The sequence below is a fragment of the Anomaloglossus baeobatrachus genome, chromosome 11 (assembly GCF_048569485.1).
Source record: "Anomaloglossus baeobatrachus isolate aAnoBae1 chromosome 11, aAnoBae1.hap1, whole genome shotgun sequence".
Classification (NCBI taxonomy): domain Eukaryota; kingdom Metazoa; phylum Chordata; class Amphibia; order Anura; family Aromobatidae; genus Anomaloglossus; species Anomaloglossus baeobatrachus.
Genome location: NC_134363.1, coordinates 151,126,256 through 151,152,573, shown reverse-complemented (window position 1 = coordinate 151,152,573; position 26,318 = coordinate 151,126,256). Strand labels below are relative to the sequence as shown.

At 43.0% G+C, this 26,318-nt stretch overlaps 1 protein-coding gene across 5 annotated transcripts in view; it reads right to left on the bottom strand.

Moving 5' to 3' along the window:
- Nucleotides 1-26,318, bottom strand: part of DVL1 (dishevelled segment polarity protein 1) — a 286,231-nt gene that overhangs the window by 28,156 nt on the left and 231,757 nt on the right. For 3 of the 5 annotated variants that reach the window (XM_075328393.1, XM_075328396.1, XM_075328398.1), the window contains exons 7-13: nucleotides 25,147-25,216; nucleotides 21,261-21,400; nucleotides 17,079-17,155; nucleotides 15,875-15,942; nucleotides 13,651-13,728; nucleotides 11,612-11,740; nucleotides 416-547 (exon numbers count right to left, since the gene is read on the bottom strand). In XM_075328393.1, coding sequence (XP_075184508.1) covers nucleotides 416-547; nucleotides 11,612-11,740; nucleotides 13,651-13,728; nucleotides 15,875-15,942; nucleotides 17,079-17,155; nucleotides 21,261-21,400; nucleotides 25,147-25,216 — 694 coding nt within the window. Of the gene's footprint in view, nucleotides 1-415; nucleotides 548-11,611; nucleotides 11,741-13,578; nucleotides 13,729-15,874; nucleotides 15,943-17,078; nucleotides 17,156-21,260; nucleotides 21,401-25,146; nucleotides 25,217-26,318 lie in introns of all 5 variants that reach the window. The other 2 variants (XM_075328394.1, XM_075328395.1) reach the window with 2 other exon arrangements.

Below are 26,318 nucleotides of genomic sequence, written 5' to 3'. Positions count from 1 at the left end.
AAACATACTTTTTTAGCCATGTGTTTTTTCCCCCATTTATTTCATGACCACAATCATGTACCTGCTGGATTATTTGTTTCTACGTACATATTTTATATATATATATATATATATATATATATATATATATATATACATACACATGTGGATATATATATATATATATATATATATATATATATATATGTATGTATATATATATATATATATATATACATATATAGTGTATATACATACACACACACACACACACACACACACATATATACGGTATATATTTAAAAATTTGACAAGAAAGTAAATTGTTTATATATTTTTACTTTTCAAATTTTACTTTCCATAGTTTCATGCACAATGGAATAGTATAGAGTAATGATTGTCAATGAGGTTGTTACATCATAGGGGGTCGACCTACCAATTACCGCATTAGATATGGTAATCTTTAGCCACATCCGGTCCCGAATTTCCAGCCCTGAATCTGGCAGTTGCATCACCTTCACTATAGTCGCCATGTCGCTCTTAACGGACAGAGAAGACTCTTCTAGTTCTGCAATAAAAGAAGATAAAAAGTTTTAATTCCGACATCTTCAGTATTTCATTATTAAAGGGAAATGTGCTCGATGATCATCAGACCCAAGATACAAATGGCTTTATGTGTATTTGTTGTGTTATATAAAATATATAAAACATATAATATTGTTACTGTTTATAAGATTATAATATTGTAAGAACCTCTTTAAAACTGCTGGTCAGAAATGATAACTCATTATGCCAAACTCTGGCTTATTATCTCAGAGCCTTAGCGTATTACCTAACAGCACTTGCTTATTATCTGCCATTACTTTGCGGTAGTAAACCAGTGGTCTATCTCCTAACACTAGCTTATTACCTTACCGCACTACCTTATTACCACACAGCACATTTATTATCTCAGAGCACTGACTTATTCCCTCAGAGTAGTAACTTTTAAACCCAGAGCACTGACTTATTACCTGAAAGCATTCTATAACCATCTGAGGGCACTAGATTATTACCTTACAGTTATCGCAAAGCGTTGGGTTATTATCGCTTATGGTTGATTTGTTGACTTATCTCAAAATATTGATTTATCATCTCAGAGCATTGACCTATTACCTGAAAACTTTGGGTCATTATCTCAGGGCACTAGCTTATTACCTTATAGCACTATATTATTACTATACAGCACAGTTATTATTTCAAGGCATTGGGTTATTATCTCACAAGATTGACTTATTATCGCGGAATACTGATTTATCATCTCAGAGCAATGACCTAGTACCTGAAAACATTGGATTATTATCTCAGGGCACTAGCTTATTACCTTATAGCACTACTCTATTACCCAACAAAAAATAGTTATTATCTCAGAACACTACTTAAATACCTTACAGCTCTACCTTGTAAGGGGTGCTTCACACACAGCGAGCTCACTGCCGAGATCGCTGCTGAGTCACGCTTTTTGTGACGCAGCAGTGACCTCATTAGCGATCTCGCTGTGTGTGACACTGAGCAGCGATCTGGCCCCTGCTGCGAGATCGCTGCTCGTTACACACAGCCCTGGTTCGTTTTCTTCAAAGCCGCTCTCCTGCTGTGACACACAGATCGCTGTGTGTGACAGCAAGAGAGCGACAAATGAAGCGAGCAGGGAGCAGGAGCCGGCGTCTGACAGCTGAGGTAAGCTGTATCCAAGATAAACATCGGGTAACCAAGGTGGTTACCCGATATTTACCTTAGTTACCAGCCTCTGCAGCTCTCACGCTGCCTGTGCTGCCGGCTCCGGCTCTCTGCACATGTAGCTGCTGTACACATCGGGTTAATTAACCCGATGTGTACAGCAGCTAGGAGAGCAAGGAGCCAGCGCTAAGCAGTGTGCGCGGCTCCCTGCTCTCTGCACATGTAGCTGCATTACACATCGGGTTAATTAACCCGATGTGTACTGTAGCTATGGTAGGAGAGCAAGGAGCCAGCGCTCAGTGTGCGCGGCTCCCTGCTCCCTGCACACACAGCTGTGCGCTGGTAACTAATGTAAACATCGGGTAACCATACCCGATGTTTACCTTAGTTACCAGTCTCCGCAGCTTCCAGACGGCAGCTCCGTGCAAGCGCAGCGTCGCTTGCACGTCGCTGCTGGCTGGGGGCTGTTCACTGGTCGCTGGTGAGATCTGCCTGTTTGACAGCTCACCAGCGACCATGTAGCGATGCAGCAGCGATCCTGACCAGGTCAGATCGCTGGTCGGATCGCTGCTGCATCGCTAAGTGTGAAGGTACCCTTAGACTCAGCACATGTACTATCTAAAAGAACTGGTTTATTATCTCACAGAATTGACTTATTATCTCAAAGTACTAACTTATTATTGCTGAGCAGTGACTAATTACCAGGAAACATTAGATTACTAATCTCGGGGAACTAGCTTATTACCTTACAGAATTACCTTATTACCACACAGCACAGACTTATTATCTCAGAAAACTAACTTAATACCTTACAGCATGGTCTAATTAACACACAGCACAGAGTCTTATTACCATGGAGCACTTCCTAATTACCTCAAATTAATGGTCTATTAATCTCTGGGCATTTTCTTATTATCTCAGAGCACTTGCTTATTACCTCAGTTACTATTCTACAACTCCCATATAAAATGAATCTGTATGTTGGGCATTTCACAGTACTGTTTTATCCGAGAGCACTGGTTATTAATCTCTGGGCACTTTCTCATTATCTCAGAGCACTTGCTTATTATCTCAATTTTTTATTCTACAACTCTCATATAAAGATGACTCTGCATGTTGGGTATTTCACAATACTGTTTTATCCCAGAGTATTGATTATTAATCTCTGGGCACTTGCTCATTATCTAAGATATTATCTAAGAGTACTTGCTGAATATCTCCATTTATTATTCTACAACTCCCATATAAAGATGAATCTGTATGTTGGATATTTCACAGTACTGTACTGTTTTATCTCAGAGTACTGGTTATTAATCTCAGGGCACTTGCTCATTATCTAAGAGCACTTGCTTATTATCTCAGTTTATTATTCTTTAACTCCCATATAAAGATGAATCTTCATGTTGGATTTAGTTGTCTATTAAAAACTCAGCACTAGTCTATAGTGCAGCAAATGTTTGTGAAACCAAAGACTGTGACAGTGTAGTAAATGCTGTAATTCATCAAGCTAGGATTAGCCTCAACAGAAAACTGAATTATTAATAACATTGTGATTGGAGGAGCGTCAATTAGATAAATTAGAGATCAGTAATTCAGACTAGGTGATTTCCTTCAGCCTTAGATCCGTGATGGATGATTATTAAAAGAATCTTGTAGGATCTTGTAGGATCAGATTATAGCCACCATGACAATATCCATGCAAAGCAAGGCCAACCATGAGGAACACACCAAATGTATTTCTACTAAAGTCAGACCTCAATCGTGGTAGTGTATGTAGAGGAGGTTTCATAGATAACCGGGGTAGGGTATGTAGAGGAGGTTTCATAAATAACCGGGGCATGGTATGTAGAGGAGGTTTCATACATAACCAGGGTAGGGTATGTAGAGGAGGTTTCATAGATAACCAGGGTAGGGTATGTAGAGGAGGTTTCATACATAACCAGGGTAGGGTATGTAGAGAAGGTTTCATATATAACCAGGGTAGACTATGTAGATGAGGTTTCATATATATAACCAAAGTAGGGTATGTAAAGGAGGTTTCATATCTAACCAGGGTAGACTATGTAGAAGAGGTTTCATATATAGCTAGGGTACGGTATGTAGAGGAGGTTTCATATATAACAGGGGTAGGGTATGTAGAGAAGGTTTCATACATAGCCGGGGTAGGCTATGTAGAGGAGGTTTCATATATAACAGGGGTAGGGTATGTAGAAGAGGTTTCATATATAACAGGGGTAGGGTATGTATAGAAGGTTTCATACATAGCCGGGGTAGGCTATGTAGAGGAGGTTTCATACATAGCCGGGGTAGGGTATGTAGAGGAGGTTTCATACATAGCCAGGGTAGGGTATGTAGAGGAGGTTTCATAGATAACCAGGGTAGGGTATGTAGAGAAGGTTTCATATATAGCTAGGGTAGGGTATGTAGAGGAGATTTCATACATAGCTGGGGTAGGGTATGTAGAGGAGATTTCATACATAGCTGGGGTAGGGTATGTAGAGGAGTTTTCATACATAGCCGGGTAGGGTATGTAGAGGACGTTTCATAGATAACCAGAGTAGGGTATGTAGAGGAGGTTTCATAGATAACCGGGGTAGGGTATGTAGAGGAGGTTTCATACATAGCCGGGTAGGGTATGTAGAGGAGGTTTCATACATAGCCGGGGTAGGGTATGTAGAGGAGTTTTCATACATAGCCGGGGTAGGGTATGTAGAGGAGGTTTCATACATAGCCGGGGTAGGGTATGTAGAGGAGGTTTCATAGATAACTGGGGTAGGGTATGTAGAGGAGGTTTCATACATAGCCGGGGTAGGGTATGTAGAGGATGTTTCATAAATAACCCCCTAACCCTATTACCATGTCTGATTTGTAGCTGATTTATCTGGCTGGGTAATATTTAAAGAAAAACTCTGCCTTTCTCTGCTGCAAAGGAGAACCTGTAGGAATTCTATGCATGAAAATCTGAATTTTCCTTTAAAAAGTATGCTTCATCAAAAATACCCCAATCCACATCCATATTTTTCCCTGATCCTATTTTCCATCTAGTTCTGAAGTCTCCTTTAACCACAGGTGTCACGATCCACACAGGTCGCTGGGTTTTACGTCCACTGCCCTCAGAAACATGAACCCTCTGTGGTCAACGTGACACCATTTATCTTTAAAGTGACAGAAAGTGGACAATACCCAGCACAGGTCACAGGATTTAAGAAAACAGATCACGGTTACAAATAAGAAAGATGATACAGCGTCACCTCCCTGTCTAACCTCACAATCCTGACTTTAGACCCTCAACAATGGGTGAAATGTCTTGTGATGAGGTGAAAAGGCAAAACCCAAAGGAATCTGTTATCTGACTCCCTCCGAGCAATTTTCCCAGACAATAAAGAGTGTATACACCTCAGTGCTCCCAGATATGCGCTGTCAGTTCTATATAATCTACTAGTGAACCTCTGCCACACGCGAACTTCATAGAGGTGAAGTTCCATCTCAATTAAACATGTGTAACTCTGAAACATGTGTGTTCTAGTGATTTTTCCTGATTCATGCCAGGCCCCTCCAAAACAAACAACTACTGCCGCTCTAACGTGACAGCAGTCGTTGCCAAACTCCAACCCTTGTTGTTCAGTTCTCTGTATCTACTGGCCAAAGCTACAGAACTGACTTTATTTATTTAGCAGTTATTGGCCATGGGTGGATTAGTCTTTTTGGGACATCCGAACATTTAAGGGTACCTTCACACTTTAGCGATGCAGCAGCGATCCGACCAGCGATCTGACCTGGTCAGGATCGCTGCTGCATCGCTACATGGTCGCTGGTGAGCTGTCAAACAGGCAGATCTCACCAGCGACCAGTGACCAGCCCCCAGCCAGCAGCGACGTGCAAGCGACGCTGCGCTTGCACGGAGCCGGCGTCTGGAAGCTGCGGACACTGGTAACTAAGGTAAACATTGGGTATGGTTACCCGATGTTTACCTTAGTTACCAGCTCACACCGCTTAGCTTGTGTGCAGGGAGCAGGAGCCGGAACTGGCAGCGTGAGAGCTGCGGAGGCTGGTAACGAAGGTAAATATCGGGTAACCACCTTGGTTACCCGATGTTTACCTTGGTTACAGCTTACCGCAGGCTGTTAGACGCCGGCTCCTGCTCCCTGCACATTCAGGATTGTTGCTCTCTCGCTGTCACACACAGCGATGTGTGCTTATCAGCAATAAAAAAACGAACCAGGGCTGTGTGTAACGAGCAGCGATCTCACAGCAGGGGCCAGATCGCTGTTCAGTGTCACACACAGCGAGATCGCTAATGAGGTCACAAAAAACGTGACTCAGCAGCGATCTCAGTAGCGATCTCGCTGTGTGTGAAGCACCCCTAAGGGAACCAAGGCCAAAAAGTACATTGAGTGATGTATATTTCTTGAGTGATATGTTAATTTCTTTCTTCTTTTAACTGCCTTGAGCTGAGTCTCGAACCATGGCGATTTTATGGATGAACGATCTGTAGGAAATCGATCTTGTGCAGCCTAGGTAGGTCCACCAGGTTGTTTTCCACCGATATAGGTCCACCAGGGTCATCTCCACATAGATAGGTCCACCAGGGTCATCTCCACCTAGATAGGTCCACCAGGGTCTTCTCCACCTAGATAGATTCACCAGGGTCTTCTCCACCTAGATAGGTCCACATGGGCCTTCTCCACCTAGTTAGGTTAACCATAGTCTTCACCTAGATAGGTCCACCAAGGTCTTCTCCACCTTGATAGTTCCACTACGGTTTTCTCCACCTAGATAGGTCCACCAGGGTCTTATTCACCTAGATAGGTCCACCAGGGTCTTATCCACCTAGATAGGTCCACCAGGGTCTTATCCACCTAGATAGGTCCACCAGGGTCTTATCCACCTAGATAGGTCCACCAGGGTCTCATCCACCTAGATAGGTCCACCAGGGTCTCATCCACCTAGATAGGTCCACCAGGGTCTCATCCACCAAGATAGGTCCACCAGGGTCTCATCCACCTAGATAGGTCCCCCAGGGTCTTATCCACCTAGATAGGTCCAGCAGGGTCTTATCCATCTAGATAGGTCCACCATGGTCTTATCCACCTAGATAGGTCCACCAGGGTCTTATCCACCTAGATAGGTCCACCAGGGTCTTATCCACCTAGATAGGTCCACCAGGGTCTTATCCACCTAGATAGGTCCACCAGGGTCTTATCCACCATTATCTTGATAGTATCAAACCATCAGGTTGCTGGTCTTCCTCTTCGCCTTGTTCCTTCTATTCTTCTGACCATGATCTCCTTCTCCAGTGTCTGCTCTCTTCGTATGATGTGTATATTCAGCAAGAAAATTTCAAGCTTCATTGTGTTTTCCAATTTTATTTCAATGGTATTTCGAAGAGTACAGCAGTTTATAAAGTATGTAAATTATGGGATTTTCTAAAAAAAATAAAACTAAATGGGATAAGCCTAGTGACCTGGTCAAAAAATGCATCTATGGCAGAATATAATGGAGATGCAGAGAGAGAAGGACTTAATACCAGCAGTGACTCACTCTTGACTCTTGCCTAAGCCTGGATTACATTGTGGTCTATGTAAAGAACTGGATATGAGATATGAGTAAGGGCATCCACCAGCAGGCTAATCTCTAAGGCTCGATTTATATGTCGGTTTTAATTTCCATTATTATCATCCGTTTGGGGAGCAATAAAAATAGAAATGAACTGTCCAGCTACAGGACTCATTCATTATGCTTCATAACAATGCATCCTTTGTTGTCAACTATCTTTTTTGGAGGGACCCAAAAATGCTTTGCTCTGTAAGCGCTAATGTGTATGCAAACACAGAATATATGAAATATAAATTGCATTAATGCTATACGGAATATACTTAAAAAAATGAAGGCACTTAGCTCACACATTGGACAATTCTTCTGAGCCCATCAACCACGGCAAGGTGACCTTTCTTTGATGGGACCCTATCCTAGTTTCATGTCTCTACTGGACTAAAAGTCCACAAATCTATGGGCAGGTAGGATCTGACACTAATTAAAACCATAATGGGAGGAGAGCACAGTGAGAATAGGAGGCTGACTATACCTGCAATATATACTGCATCTCCAAATAGAACATAGTGTGAACAAGTGCCAGCTGCTATAACTACACAAAACACAAGCAAAAGAATACAGCAGCACTCTGTGGGCAGGTAGGATCTGACAATAAATAAAGCCACCCTGGGGCTGATGGGAGGATATTTTTTTATGTATATTCCATATAGCATTAATGCAGTATAAATTTCATATATTCTATGTTTGCACATTCATTAGTGTGTACAGAGTGCTGCTGTTTTCTTTTGTTTGTGTTTTATTTATTTATTTATTATTTATCAGCTTTATGCCGCCCTTCTCCTGAGACTCGGAGCGGCTCACACATATATTCGTCATTGTGGCTCACAATCTAAATTCCCTATCGGTATGTCTTTTTTTTGGAGTGTGGGAGGAAAGCGGAGTACACGGAGGAAACTCACGCAAACACGGGGAGAACATACAAACTCCTTGCAGATGTTGACCTTGGTGGGAATTGAACCCAGGACGTCAGCGCTGCAAGGCTGTGTGTTGTGTAGTTATAACAGCTGGCACCTATTCATACTTGCTATATTCTATTTGGGGATGCAGGTTTTTTGCTCTATATAATGGAGGTATAGACTGCTTCCTATTCAGCCCCAATGTGGCTTTAATTAGTGTCAGATACTACCTGCTCCTATATTTGTAGATTTTTAATCCAGTAAAGGCATGAAACTAGAATAGGATCCCATCAAAAAAAAGGTCACTTTGCCGCGGTTGATGGGCTCACATGAATTGGCCAATTAAGAACCTTCATTTTTTTTTAAATATATTCCATGTAGCATTAATGCAGTTTAAATGTAATATATTCTATGTTTGCATATACATTAGCACTTACAGAGTGCTGCTGTTTTGTTTTGCTTGTGCTTGCACTTATTTCACACTTGCTATATTTTATTTATTTTTTTTTTTTTCTCAAAAATGCTTTGGCTTGTCTTTTTTAACATTAAAGTCTATGGAAATCGGATCATAACATATGGTCATCCGATATGTCATCCGCCTAATGGACCTGTGTTTTAGCACTGCGCATGCACAAAGGAGTCCAGAGACACCTTTAGGGAAAACTGATACTTATTAGGGTACTAGAGGGTGGCCCGATTCTAACGTATCGGGTAGTCTAGAGTGTGTATGTATGTTAGCAGATTGAATAATAAGGTAATGAATGGACTGGACGGGTTAGGTTTAATTTAGTATTCTTATAATTGTTTATTGGTTTTAAAATGACAAACAACAGAAGGAACAGTTTTAATAGATGAGTCCAATGTTTAATGATGTCCATGGCTTGTAATGAAAGAAGGCCATGAACAGTGTAAAGTTAAGTAAAAATATGCTGATGCTGTGATGTGGCCCAATGCTGGTATGTGCCCCCATCGTGGTGCAGCCACCATCCTGACATGTGCCCCCATCCTGCGGGGTAATGTGTCCGGGGGGCGGAGTGCGGGGGGGTGGAGCCGAGCGGAGCCATGGCACTGAGGACGTCAGTGCCGGGGACTGCATGGCTGGGGACAGGTGACTATCCAGCAGTGTGTGTGTGTGTGTGTGTGTGTGTGTGTGTGTGTGTGTGCTTTCACACTTGCGTTCCGCACAATCCGCCGCTATGGAGAATAGCGCAGTCCGTTAACACACTGTGCTATTCTCCATAGACTTGTATTGACTACGTACTGTAACGCAAGTGTCTGCATTTCATCCGCTGGACGATGCTGCGTCGTTTTTTTGATGCAGCGTCGGGCGGAGGGAACGCTGCATGTAGCATTTTTTGGGTCGTTAGAATCCACCAAGGTGTCTAATGATTGTCTAGGGGGGCGGATTCCGCCGCAATGCACTAAGCGGCGGAATCCGCTGACGGATCCCATCACGTTCTACTGAGCATGCTCAGCATGTCCAGCAGACCGATCGGAATCGTTTAAAATCACTCCTGGTCTCTACCCACCTCCTGCACCCCCCTCTTCTCCCCTCCCCCCTCTCTCATACTCACCGATCACAGGCGCGGCGCTGCACAGCTGTCACACTGCTCTGGCGGCTTCTCCTGCTTTTGAAAATGCCGGCCGCTCATTATTCAATCTCATATTCCCTGCTTCCCCCGCCCAACGGCGCCTATGATTGGTTGCAGTCAGACACGCCCCCACGCTGAGTGACAGGTGTCTCACTGCAACCAATCACAGCAGCCGGTGGGTGGGTCTATATCGTGCGGTACAATAAATAAATAATTAAAAAAAACTGCGGTCCCTCCCAATTTTGATACCAGCCAAAACAAAGCCACACGGCTGGAGGCTGGTATTGTCAGGATGGGGAGCTCCACGTTATGGGGAGCCCACCACCCTAACAATATCAGCCAGCAGCCGCCCAGAATTGCCGCATCCATTAGATGCGACAGTCCTGGAACTCTACCCGGCTCATCCCGCATTGCCCTGGTGCGGTGGCGATTGGGGTAATATGGAGTTAAATGGCAGCTTATAGCTGCCACTAAGTCCTAGGTTAATCATGGCAGGTGTCTCCCCGAGATACCTTCCATGATTAACCTGTAAGTGAAAGTAAATAAACACACACAACGAAAAATCCTTTACTTGGAATAAAAGACAAAAAGAAACCCCCTCATTTACCACTTTATTAATCCCCAAACACCCCTCCAGGTCCGACGTAATCCACATGATGCTTTCAGCTCTGCACACATGAAGCTGACAGGGAGCGCTGTAGAACATGACCGCTTTGTGTCAGCTCCACGCAGCAATTGAAGTGAGCCGTGCTGTCACGGGAGAATTCACTCAGGTAGTGCCGGTGTGTGCGGGGATGATGATGAGTGCGGTAGTTCTTGTGTGTGTGCGGGGGTGATGATGAGTGCGGTAGTGCCGGGGTGTGTGCGGGGGTGATGATGAGTGCGGTAGTGCCTGCGTGTGCGCGGGTATGATGATGGGGGCGGTAGTGCCGGGGTGTGTGCGAGGATGATGATGGGTGCGGTAGTGCTTGTGTGTGCGGGGATGATGATGAGTGCGGTAGTGCTTGCGTGTGTGCGGTGATGATAATGGGGACGGTAGTGCTTGCGCGTGTGCGGGGATGATGATGAGTGCGGTAGTGCTTGTGTATGCGGTGATGATGATGAGTGCGGTAGTGCCGGGGTGTGTGCGGTGATGATAATGGGGGCGGTAATGCCGGGGTGTGCGGTAATGATGATGAGTGCGGTAGTTCCGGGGTGTGGGCGAGGATGATGATGAGTGCGGTAGTGCCGGGGTGTGCGGAGATGATGATGAGTGCGGTAGTGTCGGGGTGTGTGCGGTGATGATGATGAGTGCGGTAGTGCCGGGGTATGTGCAGTGATGGTGATGAGTGCGGTAGTGCCGGGGTGTGTGCGGGGATGATGATGAGTGCGGTAGTGTCGGGGTGTGTGTGAGCATGATGATGAGTGCGGTAGTATCAGTGTGTATGAGGGGATGATGATGAGAGCGGTAGTGCCTGCGTGTGTGCGGGGATGATGTGTATACATGCGGGGGCGGAGTGCGGGGGAGGGTGGAGCTGAGCGGGGCCATGGCGCTTAGGACGTCAGTGCTGGGGACTGCATGGCTGGGGACAGGTGACTATTCGTGTGTGTGTGTGTGTTTAATGTATACATGCGGAGGGCGGAGTGCGGGGGGGTGGAGCCGAGTTACGCTGGTAACCATGGTACACAATCGGGTAACTATGCAAAGCGCTTTGCTTAGTTACCCGATGTATACCATGGTTACCAGCGTACACCGACTCCCGGCACGATCCCAGCAACGCAAGGGTATGTCTCGGCTGGGTTCCCGGTGTGGGCTCCCGTGGGTGCAGCACTCACCGGGGAGTTGGGGCTCCATGTGGGTGCGGGTGTCAGGCGTCGTCCTGTCGTGCCGTAGTTCGTGCTGTTCACTTAGCTGAGCTGTTGGTCGAAGGCTCTTTAGCGCACATGCTGTGGTGACGGTTGTTACTGTAATGACGTCATTTTGGAGCAAGACAGACGGACAGACAGACAGAATAAGGCAATTATATATATATGTGATCATGTTGCAGATTTTTCCTGCACATAAAAATGCATCTCTTGGCAGTAAAATCACTGCAGCAAAAACATGCGTTTTCTTCCGGATTTTTCCATGTGTTTTTTTAATGCATTGAGCTAGGAAAAACGCTGGGAAAAAACGCAGAAACAATTGACATGTCAATTGTTTGGTGGAGTTTTTTTCTGCATCAAAACCTGCAAAGAAAAAATCTGCAACGTGGGCACAGCACTTCATGATTCTCATAGACTTTGCAGGGATGCGTTTTCCCTTGCAGTATTGATTAAAATCTGCAAGAAAACACACGAAAAAAACCACAGCGTGGGCACACAGCCTAACAGGGACGGACAAAGACAGAAGCGGGACCCTGTGTAAGAACAGTAAATGGGCCCTTTGCAGCCAAATACTTCATCATAATGCACACAGGGGCCCAATGTCGCATCTTAACCAGGATCCGCTCCTGCGACTTCAGCTTCGATCACCAGGCGGCGCCGCATTCCCGCTGTGGATAGTGCTGGTTATAGGGGAGGAGTAAGTGCCAGTGGCTCTGGTGGGCGCAGGCTCTGCTTATCCACTAAGCTGGGTTTCCCTGAAACCTGCAGTACCACTGGCTGACTGTAGGTGGCATGTGTCTTCCAGCTGACGTTACCACCATTCAGCTACAGCCAATGGGAAGACACCACACCCTTCTTATTCCCCCTCCTGTCTGCTGACCACTGCCAGAGACAGTTCTGTATTCCTGCTAGTGTCTGGTTCCTGTTCTGTCCTGTCTATTGATCCCTGTGTTTGACCTCTGCCTGCTCTCTGACTATTCTCCTGCCTGCCGTTTTTGTACCTCGCTACCCAATCCGAATTAGACCTCTGCCTTGTTTTCTGATTACGTCCTTGCCTGCCTGATTTTGTCCCTGTTCTGCATTTCCTGATTTGACTGTGCCTGACTACTACTCTCATCTGACTGCAGCCTACCACTGGTAGTGATCTCCGGGGCCCTGTGTAATTCCAAATCCCTGTATAGGGGTTAAAGGGTTTCAGGGTTCTCGGGGTTCTGCTTTGTGAGCGGCTTTCCTCTAGCCTGTCCATGACAGCCAGTCTGAGTCTGTGGTTCCAGGCAGGCGTTACATTTAAAAGGTAAGGTGGCCCATTTCTACCTCCAATGCGGGTGGAATTGTGCATTTTGATGAGTTATTGGACTCAAAAAAGGGCCCATATATTGTTCTTGCACAGGAGCCCTTGTCTGTCTGTGTCCGCCAGTGTACTTCAAATAGTTTTCCCAATAGTCAGAAACATTGCTTCAACTCCCAATATGAGTTTAGTATCGTTTAAACGATGGTTAGTGGAAAATGACTGCAACTCACACTGAACGTGAAAGAGTTTAGTAAATAAAGCCCTACAACTACTTTGAGAACCTTGTGGAACTATAATTTCCATCATGCTTAGTCTTGTAGTTACTTTGAGAATCTTGTGGAACTATAATTTCCATCATGCTTAGTCTTGTAGTTACTTTGAGAATCTTGTGGAACTATAATTTCCATCATGCTTGGCCTAAAAGAGATAAGCAGCCCACTTCTGCTGGATATTGTTCTGGAAGCCTCTAATGGTGTTAAAGCAGCATTATTAGTTAGATGATCTACTTGGAAGTGGCAAGCAGGATGCAGGACAAGAAGCACATCCTTCCGCTTGGCTGGCTGGCAGGATTGTGGGTTTGGGTTACACTGCTGCCCCAGAGCAGGACCAGTCCTGCGCACAGTGCGGGGGCTGCAGTGTGACTTACTTTCCGACTCAGGTATAGAGCTTGTTAATGAGGAGCTGGTGCATGTGATGATACTCATGGAGGGGCCCATACCGTAACGGGGGTATGTTCCCGTCAGGGCTGAGGTATGAGTGATCCAGGCAGCCGGGTCGATCGGTCTCACAGGTTCCGCTACAACAGGACATGGGAGGAAGCAAAAAAAAGAAGAGAAAGTTACTACGATAAAAGGCGAAAGTGATACAATTAGTCACATTGTTCGATGTGTAATGTCAGCCTGAATTACTCCATTATCATTCTGACGTTTTACTTCTAAGTATATGGAGTGATTTCCAGTAATTGCAAATCAATTAAAATCCTTCCAAGAACTGAATATATTGATTTGTTGTCTTGAGACGTTCTTTGTTTTTCCTTTATAGAGCTTTTTATGGATCGTAAATTGTATTCTGCTAATCTATCCATCTACACATAGACCCGAATTCATCCAGATTGTATTTAAAACACCAGCCATGATGAAGATACTTAGCAGAATTGCGATACTTAGCACACAAAAATGGCCAGCTTTATGCGATTTCGGCAATTTTAATTCTTCATTTGCAGGTTCCCATCCGCCCATAAATTGGAGGGTTTTTTTTAACCCACAGAGAGGCATTAGAGTAGCCAGGGACCTAACAAAAAGAGATGGCCTTGCCGATGGCTGATGGGCTCACATAAAACTGGCCTTTTTTGTGTGCTAAGTATCTAAATGTTTACATGTTTTTCATAGCAGTAATAGAGAACTATATTCTCATATTCATTGTGCCATCAGTCTTTTTCTTAGATTACAGGGTCATGCCTTCTGATTGAGCCCTCCTGCTCTTCAGCCTTAGGCAATTTTAATTCTCCATTTGTAGGTTCCTGTCCGCCCATAAGAGAGACATTAGGTTTATAGGGACCTAACAAAAAGAGGTTAGTTTGCTATTGGGCTCACATAAAACTGGCCATTTTTGTGTGCTAAGTATCTCAATTTTTACATGTTTTCCATAGCAGTAATACATGTCTATATTCTCATACTCATTATTACACATATCTTACAGAGTACAACTGTCTCCTTTTTGTTACTATGTTTCATGTTCACTTTGCACCTGTTCACATTAGAAAGATGGGATGTGCCATCAGTCTTTTTCTTAGATTACAGAGTTATACCTTATGATTGAGCACTCCTGCTCTTCAGCCTTAGGCAATTTTAATTCTTAATTTGCAGGTTTCTGTCCACCCGTAAACTAGGAGGGGTTTTTTTAACCCAAAGAGAGACATTAATTTGGTAGGGACAGAACAAAAAGAGGTCGCCTTGCTGCTGGCTGTTGGGCTCACATAAAACTGGCCATTTTTGTTTGTGCTAAGTATCTCAATTTTTACACGTTTTTCATAGCAGTAATGCATGTCTATATTCCTATATTCATTGTTACACATATCTTAGCACTACAGAGTGCAACTGTCTCCTTTTTCGTTACTATGTTTTATGTTCACTTTGCACCTGTTCACATTAGAAAGATAGGACATGCTATCCGTCTTTTTCTTAGATTACAGGGTTATACCTTATGATTGAGCACTCCTGCTCTTCAGCCTTAGGCAATTTTAATTCTTAATTTGCAGGTTTCGGTCAACCCACAAACTAGAGAAGTTTTTTTAACCCAAAGAGAGACATTAATTTGGTAGGGACACAACAAAAAGAGGTCGCCTTCCTGCTGGCTGTTGGGCTCACATAAAGCTGGCCATTTTTGTGTGCTAAGTATCTCAATTTTTACACGTGTTTTCATAGCAGTAATGCATATCTATATTCCTATATTCATTGTTACACATATCTTAGCACTACAGAGTGCAACTGTCTCCTTTTTGTTATTTGCAGACAACCGCTCATATAAATTTATAGTTGTAAATGTAGAAGAAAAGGTTAAAAACCTGCACTGCTGTGAAGAATCCAAAAGTTGACTTGTAAAGTTGACCAGTGATTTAATCAATGCGTTTCGGAGAGCATAGTCTCCTTCATCAGGAGAATAACAGATGTACCTATAAATTTACCCATATATATTTATAGGAATGAAGGGACCAGGCATGAGCACAACTGCTCCATTCACATGGAGGATACAGGACCCCCATTCTCAGGATTTTTTATAGGTCTACAACAATATAAGGATATACCGTACTTCAAGCACTTGCTACGTGTATCCTCCATACACAATCAGATTCTTAATAAATCATAAGATCTAATAAATGGCTGTAGGATTGGGCCTTCTATTACCATGACAATAATAAAAAAATAAATCCATACATTGCTTACCTCGTGGAATGGTAAAGTAGCTTCTTGGGGTGGGGTCCCAACATTTCGCTACAGTAAGGCTTATTGGCCTGGAAAAAATTTAGACCAATAGTAAGAAAGCATAGTACCGCCAAATGGTGCCACTGTGGGCAAACATTCTCCGTAATGTGGCATCCTAGAGAGCCTTCTATAGATGCTGTAACATGGCTCTGAACAACTAAGCGGTAGAACACAGCCATAATACAGTGTTATGCACAAGCAATTTGGTTAGGAAAAATGCTAATAATTGATTATTATTGATTTTCTGCAGGGCTATGAAGGATACCGGAAGTATATAGCCACCACTTATCTTCTCATGCTTTATTAGATATATAGGGAAAATATATAGGGATTAGGAGACAATATAAATCAATTAAGATTGTTTGCCCAACACTTTTTTGTATTTTTGGGAATAATTCCATGGGCAAGGCTGGTTTAGTAAATCTAGTGGTACTAGATTCTGTCAGCAGGCTTTTGTTATTTAATCTGAGAGCAGCATGATGTAGGGGCAGAGGTCCTGATTCCAGCAATGTGTGACTTACTGGACTGCCTGGTGTATTTTCAATAAAATCAGTGTTTTATCAGCAAGAGATTATCACTATAGGACTAGTAAACCTGCTGTCATATAGTCCTCCTGCACTTTATATCCCACCCTCAGCACATATTCTGCCTATAAACAATGTAAACAGAAGGCTGCTAATGAGTGGTGTTGGCAAAGTTATACAGAGCTCAGCATTTTGAGACCTGCTAATAAAATTAGTGTTTTATCAGGAAGAGATTATCACTATAGACTAGTAAACCTGCTGTGATATAGTCCTGCTGTGTATAACCCACCCTAGCATTGATTCTGATTTTGCACAGTGTACACAGAAAGCTGCCAATCAGTGCTGTGGGCAGAGTTATACAGAGCTCAGCAGTCAGAGAACTGTTTGATCTGCAGCAGACAAAATAGTGACCTAATCAAAACTACAGCAAGCAAACCAGCATGTGATAAATTGCTGGAATCGGGGTCTCTGTCCCTACTTTATGAAGCTTTCATTACATAAAAAAACCTGCTGACAGATTCCCTTTAAAGCGTCAGGTACATTTACAGTATATATTTATACTCTATATACATATGCATATATAAATATAGTATATATGCACAAATTATATAAAATTCCTCACAAGCTTAAATATTACATACCCTGGTTTGGATACAATTTCCCTTAAAACTCTGACGGCATCATCATTGCTCATGTTCTCAAAATTGACATCATTCACCTGCAAAATATATAGAGAAGTACAGATATTAAATAGACAGAGATATTAGATAGATAGATAGATAGATAGATAGATAGATAGATAAAAATATAAAGAGGTATAGCTACATGGAGAGAAAATATAGATAGATGGAGAAAAAGATAGATAGAATCATAGATGGATAGATAGATAGATAGATAGATGGAGAGATATAGATGGATAGGTGGAGAGAGAGCTATAGATATATGGATAGAGATATATAGATAGATATAGATAGATAGTTAAAAATATAGAGAGATATAGATAGATAGATAGATAGATAGATAGATAGATAGATAGAGAGAGAGAGAGAGAGATAGATGGATAGGTGGAGAGAGAGCTATAGATATATGAATAGAGAATTAGATAGATGGATAGAGAGCGATATAGATAGATAGAGAGTGATAGAGAGAGCTATAGATAGATGGATGGAGAGAGATAGATGGATAGAGAGAGATATACATAGAGAGTGATATAGGTGGTGAGAAATATAGATAAATAGATGAATAGAGAGATATAGATATAGATGGATAGAGAGCGATATACGGTAGATAGAGAAATATGGATAGATAGATAGATAGATAGATAGATAGATAGATAGAGGGATAGACAGAGGGATAGATAGAGGGATAGAGGGATAGATAGATAGATAGATAGATAGATAGAGGGATAGATAGATAGAGGGATAGATAGATAGAGGGATAGATAGAGGGATAGATAGATAGAGGGATAGATAGATGGATAGATAGATAGATAGAGGGATAGATAGAGGGATAGATAGAGGGATAGATAGATAGATAGAGGGATAGATAGATAGATAGATAGAGATAGATAGAGGGATAGATAGATAGATAGAGGGATAGATAGATAGATAGATAGATAGAGGGATAGATAGATAGATAGATAGATAGATAGATAGATAGATAGATAGATAGATAGATAGATAGATAGAGGGATAGATAGATAGATAGAGGGATAGATAGAGGGATAGATAGATAGATAGATAGATAGAGGGATAGATAGATAGAGGGATAGATAGAGGGATAGATAGATAGATAGATAGATAGATAGATAGAGGGATAGATAGAGGGATGGATAGATAGATAGATAGAGGGATAGATAGATAGATAGATAGATAGATAGATAGAGATAGATAGAGGGATAGATAGATAGATAGATAGATAGATAGAGATAGATAGAGGGATAGATAGATAGATAGATAGATAGATATTCCTAATGTAATATTGTGGATCACAATTGGTACTCATATCATTAGGAACCAGAACATCAGATGGTGGTGCCCGTATTTCGTGCCTGGCACCTTTCCCCAGAATATTAAAATGCAATGAACACTTTTATTCTTCATTCTTCATTTAAATCGGGGGAGGTTAAAAAACGGGAAACAATTCCCAGTATATATTAGGCTTAGAGATATCAAAGGCAGCTGACATGAGCCTGTGATGGCAGTAAAGCGTCCCCTGTGTAATTGCTGCAAACTCAAAGAAACACAAGTAATCTTGTAAATGACTCCTGAGGCTTTGTGATAAGTGGCCCACATCTTGCTTGTTGTTTCAGAAGCATTACTTCTACTTTTGTCTTTCAGGATGGAATAATACCATAAGGCAGCCTTAATTAATTCTGCGGTGTCTATGGCGAAGGCTTGTTGTAACCAATAGCAACCAAAGACTTAGCCACTTTGATCAGTCTATTACATACCAATTTTTTTTTACAGTTTCCCTTGTAAAAGCTAATTGAATCTCAATATCACTATACAGGGAATGTCTACTCTATTGCTTTTAATTTTAACTTTTAAAAGAACCATTAAATCTAAACTCCACCACTTGTCTAATCGCTGGCCGCCATCTCCCAAGGTGATTTATAGGCCAAGGCCTATTGTGTGCATACATAAACCCGCCCTTGTATAATGAAAACAGATAAAGTAGGGACATGTATTTTTCTTTCCCTCATTATGTCCCAGCAATTAACTGTGAGCTAACATTTGAGATTTTTGTTCGTTGCTATGGGAAACAGTCAGCAACCATGTAGTCAGACAGGCCCCAAATGTATTCACTGCCTTACTATAAGGGTTTAATTTTCATTTTTCTACATAATTTTTAATGTTCGGTGCCTCTTGTAAAGACCGTACTTCCCCAAATAACCACTCTACTACAAATTACAACTACACTGTCATTTAGAAATACTGGAAGATTTCAGCTCTGGAGATGGCAGAACTATGATTCAGACTGTAACTCTTATCGGCACCATAGTCAAGTAATATAATAAATGTAAGAAGTTACTTAACTTTATGCAGATTATTCCTATGTAGATTGCACATTGGTAGTTTGGGTACATGTCTCGAAAGGAGCGGTCAGTTGCCGTAAAAATGTATTTGCTGTCCTCCAGAATTTGGCATTCTGTTACTCTTCGTCCTGCACCTCACCATTCCGGAGATATGGACTTTTCTAAATCTAGTCTTGTTAGCCAAGTGGGTGTGTGGCTCCAATTCTTCTCCATGGGAGTCTTCTTGAGGGCCACACCCTGTTGGCTAAATATTTGATTTATATTAAGGGTAGAGGGGGCCATATCTCAGGAATGGAGAGGCGCAGGAACAAAGCAAAACCAGCACCAGATTAAAGGGAACCTGTCACCAGTGTTTTGTGTTATAAACTAAAGCTAGCACCCTAAGCAGCGCCTGTGCTGTATTCTATAAAAGGTATTGTTATCCTCTTATAGACCCCACAAATAACTTTTGAAAATCTCCCTCACTGTATGGTAATCCTTGGGTCCGGTCCGATGGGCATCCTTGGTTGCGGCTGCTGTCCTTCCTCTCTGCACTGATCGCGGTCCTCTGCTGCTGATTCACATGGATGATGCCTCCTGCGCCATCCACAGCGCCAAGAAAAATCTATGTGTGCAAGCGCAAGATTTTACCCAACGATGTTGATGATGTCTCCTGCGTCATCCACATACCCAGATTAAATCTTGTTCCTGCGCTGAGACACAGTCAGCTCACGCGGGTGCACTTTATTCGTCTATGCCCTCAGTAGGGCAGAGTACATAGGTGGGCATGCGTGAAACGGCGAAGTCTCTGTGAAGTCTCGAGATTTAGCCCGGGTACGTGGATGACACAGGAGACATCCACATTGCCGGGCAAAATCTTGCGCTTGCGAAGAAACTTCGTCATGTCAAACATCTGCACCTATGTATTCGGCTCTGAGAGTAAAGTGCACCTGCACTAGCAAGAAATGTCTCTGCGGAGGCACGAGATTTAGCCCAGTTATGTGGATAACAAAGGAAACGTCATCCACATTGCTGAGTAAAATATTGTGCTTACGCAGAGACTTTGCCATTTCGCGCATGCACACCTATGTAATCAGTTCTGCCCGCAGTAGGGCAGAGCAAAGTGCGCCTGCGTGAGCCGGTGGTGTCTCTGCGCAGGCACTAGGTTTAGCCCGGGTATGTTGATGACATAGGAGACATCATTCACGTTGCCAGGTAAAATCTTGCACTTACGCAGAGACTTCACAATTTCGCGCATGCACACCTCTGTATTCGGTGCTGCCCGCAGTAGGGCAAAGCAAAGTTCGCATGCGCGAGCCGGCAATGTCTCTGCACAGGCATGACATTTAGCCTTGGTATGTGGATGACGCAAGAGGCGTCATACACGTCAATCATCAACAGAGGAGGAATAGGACCTTCTGGAACAGACCAGACTCAAGGATTACCATACAGTGCAGGAGATTTTCAAAAGGTATTTGGGGGGTCTACAGTGCTAGTCAGGGGATAACAGATACAGTACCTTTTATAGAGTGCAGCACAGGCTCTGCTAAGGTGCTAACTTTAGTTTACAGCTAAAAAAAATGGAGACAGGTTCCCTTTAAGGAAAATAGTGGTATTTGTACCAGGTAAACAAATTTTGGCAAGTGACACGTCCTCTATGTTACTTTTGTAAGAATTTCATATACCATAGGTATTATCTATTAGCTAAGATTTTAGGCTGCATTAAGATTTACAAAGCAAAGATAAAAAATACATAAAAATCAATGCATATAATAATAAATGAATATAATATAGCCATGTACCACACCTGTAGGAGCATATCTCCAGGCTCAATTCGTCCGTCTGCTGCTACAGCGCCACCTTTCATAATGGATCCAATATAGATTCCTCCATCCCCGCGGTCATTGCTCTGGCCCACAATAGAGATCCCCAGGAAGTTATATTTTTCTGGTAACACAAAAAGAATAGGAAAGATTTCATACAGAAATAATTAGGTGATCCAAGACACTTCTACATGTATTAAAGTACATAAATCATATGCAGTACATATACTTGGACCAAGAGCACCAGAATGATTGCTACCAGAATTCGGAGGAAACTTTAAGCATGAAATCTGTCTACTGATAGAACATACTCCCTTCATCTGGGTCACTTAAAAGATAACTGCACTGTCACTAAACTTTGTATAAATCGATATTACATGCTAATATAAGAAACTTTCTAATATATCTTATCAGAGTAATCTGCTTCTTTCTCCACTTATGAGCCACATTAATTTGTTATTCATTCTAAAAGAATAAATTCAATTCCATCTTGCTCAAGACAAGACGGACGTTAAGAACAACGGGTGTCAGCTTACACTGCCTTATTTTACTGCTTTAGTGTATAGAGAGAAGAAGGAGGAGTGCAAAGATAAGAAACAGGGAAACACTGAAATATGATACTGAGCTTTCTAACAAGTCTCTTACCTCACCCCAGAGCTGCATTCACATCTACACAGCTCAGTACTACTGTGTAAAGTTCTCTGTACGGCTTCTATTTCTCTATGTGTACTAAATAAGAAATAAAGGGCAGGAATCCGTCTCTCAGTGTGCTGTGCTGTTCATGGAAGCGATTACAACAGCTAGTTTACTCCCACGAGCTCGAAGTCAGTTGCAAATTTAATAGAGTTTGAAGAGTGGAAAACTAGTGAAAATGTAGGATATAATGCAGGTCATGTAATAGTCAAAGATACTACAGCTTATTCTGAAAAGTTACTTGAAAGTACAGTTACCCTTTAAGTTGTTCCTTGTCTACTCTTCTAGAATATTTTGTAAGATCTTGGAAAAAGGGGATACATCCCGAACTCAAGGAAAGATAGGCAAGTCTTCCTGGTATCGCTGAATGCTCCGATGAAGCAGAACTTTCAAAAAAGTTTCTTCTGTGTAAGGCTAGGTTCACATTTCTGTTGTTTTGCATCAGTCACATGCGTTGCTTGACGCTTGTGACTGATGCATTGTACAAAGGATGACACGAATAAGAATTCATTGTCGGATTCCATTGTAAAACGTGAAATAGAGAACGATCAGCTGATTGCTCTCATTAGCTGGCCGACGACTTTTGAGAGCGAACAGAAGATCTCCCGGCGGCCAGCTAATGAGAGCGATCAGCTGATTGCTCACATTAGCCGGCCGCTGGGTGATCAGCTGATCACTCACAGAAGCCGACCGCCAGGTGATCAGCTGATCGCTCACATTAGCCGACCGCCAGGTGATCAGGTGATCGCTCACAGAAGCCGGGTGATCAGCTGATCGCTCACAGTAGCCGGCCGCCGGGCGATCAGCTGATCGCTCACAGTAGCCAGCCGCTGAGTGATCAGCTGATCGCTCACAGAAACCGGCTGCCGGGTGATCAGCTGATCGCTCACAGAAGACGGGTGATCAGCTGATTGCTCACAGAAGGCGGCTGCCGGGCGATCAGCTGATTGTTCGGCCGCCGAAAGAGAGCATGCGCAGCGAAATCAAAAGGATTCCGCTGCTCAAAAAACGCTACATGCTGCGTTCCTCCCGCCCGACGGTCAGTCATTCTACGACTGATCTGTCGGGCGGCAGATGCAACGCAGCGTTATCAGTCACAATCCGCCGCTCATACAAGTCTATGGGAACAACGGAATCCGCCAAACGGATTGCGTTGTTTATCAGAGCGGCGGATTGTGACTGATCGTAAACAACGGAAATGTGGACCTAGCCTAACACTGGGCTAGTCCGTCATGAGATGGAGGGGGCATGGTTTGTAAAAGAGCATGTAGTATGGAAAAGGAGTGTAATCTGTGGAAAGAGCCGTGTTCTCAAGAGATTTCAAAGGTGTAATTGTGTGCCACAACCAGTCAACTCCTAAAAACCAATCTTTGAAAGTGACACTTATACTTTACAAATAGCTATATTCATCCACAATATCTTTTCCTTGCAGGACTAGTTATGGTAACATTAAACTTCAGTGACAATATGTGGGAAGAAAAAGTCCAAGACTGCACTGATGGCTTTAAGAAACAGCAACACTGTGTTTGTAAATGTAGAGAAATGGTACAATTGGGGACATCAAGCTCCAATATTTGCCCATTCCTTCCGGCAAAGAGGCAATGAAGAAATGGAGAGGTGGATATTATTATTAGCCCTCTTCCCAGTTCTTTGCATGCCTCATGTAGGCTGGACTGTCACTTTGAAGCGTAACCATTATTTTAATTTTTATTAACACACAGCCATTAATGTCTAAACCACTGACTAGAAAAGTGAGTACACCTCTAAGTGAAAATGGCCACATTGTGCCCAATTAGCCATTCTCCCTCCCCAGTGTCATGTGACTCATTAGTGTTACAAGGTGTCAGGTGTGAATGGGGAGCAGGGGTGTTACATTTGGTGTTATCTCTCACACACTCTCCCATACTGGTCACTAAAAGTTCATCATCGCTCCTCATGGCAAATAATTCTCTGAGGATCTGAAAAAAAAGAATTGTTGCTCTACATAAAGATGGCCGAGGCTATAAGAAGATTGCCAGCACCCTGACACAAAGCTGCAGCACGGTGGCCAAGACCATACAGTGGAATAACAAGACAGTATCCACTTAGAACAGGCCTCATCATGATCGACCACAGAATTTGAGTGCACGTGTTCAGCATCATATCCAGAGGTTGTCTGTTAAGAATAGACATATGAGTGTTGCCAGCATTGCCGCAGAGGTTACAGGGGTGGGGTGTCCACCTGTCAGTGCTTAGACCATACGCCGCACACGGCATCACATTGTTCTGCATGGCTGTCATCCCAGAAGGAAATCTCTTCCAAGATGATGCACAAGAAAGTCCGCAAAGAGTTTTCTGAAGACAAGCAGACTATGGTCATGGAATACCGGAACCGTCCTATGGTCTAATGAGACCATGATAAACTAATTTGATTCAGATAGTGTCAAGCGTGTATGGTGGCACCAGGTGAGGAGGACAAAGACAAGTGTGTCCTGCCTACAGTCAGGCATGGTGGTGGAGGGTCATGGTTTGGGGCTGCATGAGTGCTGCTAGCTGTGGGAGCTACAGTTCATTGAGGGAACTATGAATACCAACAAGAACATTCATAGTTGCAGACCATGATCCCCTCCCTTCGTATTCCAACATGGTATATGGTAATGGCTCCAAACACTTCCAAGACGACCACTGACTTGCTAAAGAAACTGAGGGTAAAGGTGCTGGATTGGCCAAGTGTCTCCAGACATAAACCCTATTGTGCATCTGTGGGGCCTCCTTAAATGGGAGGTGGAGGAGCGCAAGGTCTCATCCACCAACTCCGTAATGTTGTCATGGAGGATGGAAGAGGATCCAGCGGTTCCTGTGAAGCTCTAGTGACCTCCTTGCCCAAGAGACCTAAGGCCGTGCTGGAAAATAACAGTGGCCACACAAAGTATTGACACTTTTGGAACAATTTGGCCATTTTCACTTAGGGGTGTACTCACTTTTGTTGCCAGCGGTTTAGACATTAATGGCTGTTTGATGAGTTATTTAGAGAACACAAATTCCCCCTGTTATACAAGCTGCACACTGACACTGTACATCGTATCACAGGGTCAGATCTGCAGTGCTGTCCCATGAAAAGATAGAATAAAATATTTAGAAAAATGTGAGGGGTGTACTCACTTTTGTGATATACTATATGACAGTTCTGCCACTTACCCATGTTTAGTGTGACTGTGATGATATTTAGCGACATGGTTGAGTCTGTGATGCTGCTGAATGATGAGGACTGTGGAAGAGAACACAATACTGAATCAGAACCAAAAATCTATTTTTCTAGTACTTTCTTTAAAATCTACATATATCTTCACATACATTATTTTTTTTTGTTTATTTGCTTACTAAATACAAAAAGGTAAGCAACTCTCTTATCTAGCTAAGTGAATGGCAAAAAATATCACAAATACACCTGAGCTTCTGCTCAGCTTTGATGGCTTTCTCTGCTCTCTAATTCCCTTCTGTTAGTGTTAGAGGTAACAGTAAGGAGGGCAATGAATACACATTTTATATATACATATAGTACAGACCAAAGGTTTGGACACACCTTCTCATCTCTAGAACAACTGTTAAGAGGAGACTTTGAGCAGCAGGCCTTCATGGTAAAATAGCTGCTAGGAAACCACTACTAAGGACAGGCAACAAGCAGAAGAGACTTGTTTGGGCTAAAGAACACAAGGAATGGACATTAGACCACTGGAAATCTGTGCTTTGGTCTGATGAGTCCAAATTTGAGATCTTTGGATCCAACCACCGTGTCTTTGTAGAAAAGGTGAACGGATGGACTCTACATGGCTGGTTCCCACCGTGAAGCATGGAGGAGGAGGTGTGATGGTGTGGGGGTGCTTTGCTGGTGACACTGTTGGGGATTTATTCAAAATTGAAGGCATACTGAACCAGCATGGCTACCACAGCATCTTGTAGCGGCGTGCTATTCCATCCGGTTTGCGTTTAGTTGGACCATCATTTATTTTTCAACAAGACAATGACCCCAAACACACCTCCAGGCTGTGTAAGGGCTATTTGACTAAGAAGCAGAGTGATGGGGTGCTACGCCAGATGACCTGGCCTCCACAGTCACCAGACCTGAACCCAATCAAGATGGTTTGGGGTGAGCTGGACCGCAGAGTGAAGGCAAAAGGTCCAACAAGTGCTAAGCATCTCTGGGAACTCCTTCAAGACTGTTTGAAAACCATTTCCGGTGACTACCTCTTGAGGCTCATCAAGAGAATGCCAAGAGTGTGCAAAGCAGTAATCAAACCAAATGGTGGCTACTTTGAAGAACCTAGAATATAAGACATATGTTCAGATGTTTCACAATTTAAGTATTTCAT